Below are 4,797 nucleotides of genomic sequence, written 5' to 3'. Positions count from 1 at the left end.
CAAAACTGAAAAATAAGTGTGAAAAGTAGTTGGAAAGAAAATTTTCATGTTAATCACATCCAAAAGGTATAATTTTAAGAATTAGGTTGAGTATATAAATGGATAGTCATTATGTCATCTTGCATATCAAGACAGCAACAAAATCTCATACAATACTGCAATTCAGACCAGTTCCTAGGTCCTTTACATTTCCTCCAAACACCTAAGGGCTCCAGTCACCTCAGTAAAGGATGCGTTACTAGTGGTAACACATTAAACAACGACAACAGCAAAGAAACAACTAAAAACTTTGTCTTGGAGTTACATATTTATGTCTGCCTCCACCTTATATGGTGAGCTCCATAATAGTGGAATGTTATTCTTCTCTATCTTCCCAGCTCACTGCTTTTACACAGGAGCTAAGGAAATTAGACTTCCCCATAGTTCAACTTTGGGTACTCTATTCTTAAACCAAACAAAATGCATGTATATCCTCCTAAAATGTCCTATCTTTTCTAATTTCCTTCCATTTGTTGATTTCATCTTTTTCACTCAAATTACCTTCTCTACTAACACTCACCTGTTGAAATCCTACACATTTCACAAGGCACAACTTTAATCCTAAACTCACTCACATATTTTTCTGAATACTCAGCTTCATATTTCCCTCTCCTGAATTACAGGTCTACTTTCCTGAGTTTCTCCTTCCAGTCTTCCATGTTATAGATTTTTTAGTGTACTGGTTGTACCCCCTTTTCAAGGGGAGGTCTGAGTTGTCCTTATCAATTCATCATTTGATATATTGAATGTTCAACCTCTGGTTAAAGAACAATGAGTCCGAAAACTGGCAATGAGATTTGCTAGACTGAGATCTAGGAACAAGAAGGGAGAGGATGTGGATCTCTTCACCTCAGTTTATTGGAATAGGTTGAGAAATAAACTAACAGAAAATTGTGCTTGATTTATGTAAATGTTTTGTTGGAGTTTGTATAATTCTGTTCATCTGCATAATACTCTTGTGGAAAAGTAAATGCATATGTCACTGGCTTTGGACGAGGTGGTCTGGTAATTTTTTTACGTGCTTCCAGTTCCATGATATTGAGGCAACAATATCTCCCATTTTCACATAGTACTTCACGTATTTGTGCTGTTTTGCATATTTTCCTGCAGAATCCTTGTAAGTATTCACCCCAGCCTTTCTTAAGTTGTTCGGTTACTGTGCACATAAAGAACAATAGGCCAAGGTCACTGTTTGAAACAAAAGGCAACTTTAGTCATAGGGAAAACAGAGAATGTTTGTAGGAATAAAGTATATGGGAGACCCAGAGAACATATACCAGTAATATTCCACAGAGGATTCTCCAAGAGGGTGAACTTCAGTGTTTATGTCTAACTGATCACTCATATTTTATTCCTCTAAGGTTTTGGGCTTCCATCCTACATCTGATGGACTTCACCAAGAGCAACAGATCTTATTTGGGAAAATAAAGGAGCTGAATCCTTGATTTCAGGCTATGGATCTATGCTCCATCTGAGAACCTCAGAAAATCTGCCTCTATTTGAATGCTTCCAGAGTACTACTTCCCTACCACCGCTCGGAATACAATAATTTGTTACTAGGTATTTATGTCTGAATCAAACTCTGCTCTTGGGTTCATACTTGCTACCATGGTCAAGAATGACATTTTTTGGTCCAGTCAGATATTTTTACCCTCAACTTTATTCCTCCCCCATTACTTCTCAGTATTGTACATTTTTGTCAATGCATATCTTCTTTTGGCTTCTATGTCATCACAACAATCTTGGGTTTGTTTTATCCCTCTATGACCTCTCATTCTCTTTCTATCTCCAGAGGAAAGAATTTCTCCAGACCTTTGCTCACCTTGATATGTCTACTTTAGTGATCCTAAATATTTTCAATAATCTAAGAGTTTAGGATGTTCACATTTTGGCTTCGGGGCTTGTACTATCCTCTGGAATAAACCCCAGAGGATGAGACTGAGAACAAAGATGCAGCCTCCAACACCAGGTTCTAGAGATTCCTTTGATTCTTAGGAGTTTAAGGGGCTACAGATAGACCATTATTATTCCTATAATAAGGGACAAATATAAGGGGTCTGATTTTGAAAGAGGAAAGGAAGCTAATTTTTAAGTTTTTAGTATGTGCCAAGCCCCGTGCTAGATGTTTTACACGTTTTTGTCATTTAATAAATCCCCTATGAGCCAGGTGTCATTATCCCCACAAATGAGGAAATTAAGGCTCAGCCAGTCTTCACCTTTTATCCAAAGTCGATAAACTAGTAGATGTTGAAGGCATGTTTCTAAAACCTGAATCCAAAGTTTGTTCTCCTTCCACTGTTCACACACTGTAGTAAAATAGATTAAAATATATCTACAGTATGAGATTGGAAGAAAATATGGCTGGGTGCCAGAGTAAAATCTGTATCCAAAGAAATAAGGGCATCCCCAGATATTGGTCTTATGTCTTTCTGTAATGAGTCCTTCTCAGAGGAAATTATGACCTATTTCAGCTCTATGAATACTCCTTTTTTAAAAACAGTAGCATAGGAGAAGGGCTCAGGAAGAGGGAATTTCTGATGACATTGGATGGACTTCAGCCACCCTTAGGGTCCTATCTCTTCCTACTGTGAATTATAAAATTCTCTTGGGTTCTTGAAAGTACTCCATCCATTGTTGATTTGAGTGAGCCCCTGGAAGGCAGCTACGCTCACCTCTATAAAACCAACGTGGTCTGAGTCAGCCCTTGGAAATCTCTGGATTACCTGTGAAGTTTTGGAACAGCAGAATTGCAATGATCAGGAGGAGCCTCATGGCCAGGCTTCCAAGAGGAGGTGACAGCCAAGGCTCTTTGTCCACTATGTCATCTCCCTCAGAGACTTAGATTCTTATGCACTGAACCAGAACAGATGCTATGATACGAAGCGTGCCCCTAAACTTCTGAACTGTGGACTTCTGATCACGTGGGCAGGCACAGGAAATATGTTTATCCACTTTACCCATACATGGAATTCAGAGACACAGTGTGTTCCATCCCATCACACCTGATGCCATTCTGTAGGCTGTAGACTGCTGGTGAGAAAACTCTGTGCTTTCTCTACTTTGGCTGTCTGCCCAGATAGACCAAGGTAGACATGTACTCACTTCTAGGAATGAATAAGGAAATAGAATAAATGAAGCCTATTCCATTGACTGCATTCGGCTAAGTCTAGGTCTCTAGGTATTGTGTCTTATCACTTCAGCCAGTCCAAATGGTAGCCGATTTTTATTCTTATATCCTAGCTAAATTTACAGACAAGCAATATACAATGATGGAAGATTAAAAGGATGACTACAATAAAATTTTCATTTAGAAATAGCAAAAAGGGGAGAAAATACAGAGATAACATAGCATAAAGCATCATCCTGATGGACCAAAATAGCAATGGTTTATTTCCTGCCAGTGTAGAGAATTCTTTAGTTAGTTTGTATCTTTCTGGTCTGCCCTCTGGGAAGATTTGCTTGTCCATTGATTTCAGTGGACATATCTTGGAGAAGGTTGGGAGAAAATTCTTCTGGGGATTGTTCTACTTTGACAACACATTTCTTATTAATGCAGGTTTAGGAAACTATGTGAATGATTTTGTTACTCAGGCTTTGATTTCTATGGCATTATATTCCTTTTGAAAGATTAACGGAAGACTAATAGACTTTCCTTTGAATTGCTTTCAGTCATTTTCATGTCTAAGACCAATCCAGAAATCCATTTGAATCAAGGCAGTTCATTTTAGATCCAAACAAGGACACTAATATCATCTATGGAATAAGCTTTTGGAGATTATACTGTCTCTATCATCTTAGTTTAACAACCTCTCACTCTGGCTCTGGCTGTGAGCAGTTCAATACAATAGCCTCTGGACAGTGTAGATGAACTAGTTGAGATTGATTACCATAAATTTACATAGTATCAATGTATTTTATGTGTAATGCCACCAGCAACACTTGTCTATCTAAATACAGAAATGTACACAACAGATAGTCAGGTCAATACAGGTTTGTGGTGTGCCCAAGGACTTAAATGACTAAAAGAAGAGGAACAAAAGAGTTCTAGTTATTGAAGTAAATCATGGACTCTATTCTAGATAGGATAAGAAATACAAAGAGGGTAGGGCTGAAAAATTGATCTTTGAGTTTTGAAGATGAAAGAGTTTATTTCTATTAACAAAATGTATTGCCTCTACAATGAGGAGAACATTCTATATCTAACCTGCACTGTCTTCTTCACCAACTCTTTGATTAGAAAACTCACATTCCTTGTCCCACAGATAACATTAAAAGAACATCTTAGAAAAAATTGTGTCTAGTTGCTCCCACTTCAGTAATGTGTGTGTGCTTGCATGTGTGCATGCATATGTATACGTGTATGTCTATTCTATCCCCTGCTGCCATAGAGTCTCTGAGCCTGGAAAATCTCCTAGATTGATCCCATAAAGTAGGGAGTAGGTGTTCCCATGAGTAAGATGGATGAATAAAGAACATGATGTTTCTTAAAGAGGAAGAAATCACTAATCAGTACTTATTGCTAAATCTAAGGACCTCAAAGTCCACCGGGAGTTTTAAAAGTACAGATTGTTTTAGTATACTACTTATAAAAGGATGTAAGTGAGATAAATTTCTGGATAACTCACCCACCAGGCTCTATTGAGTTGAGGAGTTGAGAGCAAATTATTTATTTAAGTGGGTCAGCCAGGAAGCATGTTTATTTGAAAGTTTTTTGTTTTATTTTCCTTTTAATGTCAACTAAAAACGGTATTTAAAAAT

The 4,797-nt window shown here is 37.6% G+C and overlaps 1 protein-coding gene across 1 annotated transcript; it reads right to left on the bottom strand.

Annotated features, from left to right (window-relative positions):
* Positions 1-941: 941 nt before the first annotated feature.
* LOC307198048 (beta-defensin 127-like) lies at positions 942-2,811 on the bottom strand (the record flags this gene model as incomplete). Its single annotated transcript, XM_079944627.1, has 2 exons — positions 942-1,195; positions 2,763-2,811. 2 exons carry the CDS (start codon positions 2,809-2,811, stop codon positions 942-944), a joined length of 303 nt encoding a protein of 100 aa, XP_079800753.1.
* Positions 2,812-4,797: the final 1,986 nt, after the last annotated feature.

The sequence above is a fragment of the Stenella coeruleoalba genome (genome assembly GCF_951394435.1).
Source record: "Stenella coeruleoalba genome assembly, chromosome: 15".
NCBI classification, from domain to species: domain Eukaryota; kingdom Metazoa; phylum Chordata; class Mammalia; order Artiodactyla; family Delphinidae; genus Stenella; species Stenella coeruleoalba.
This window is presented reverse-complemented; position numbering and strand designations above follow the sequence as displayed.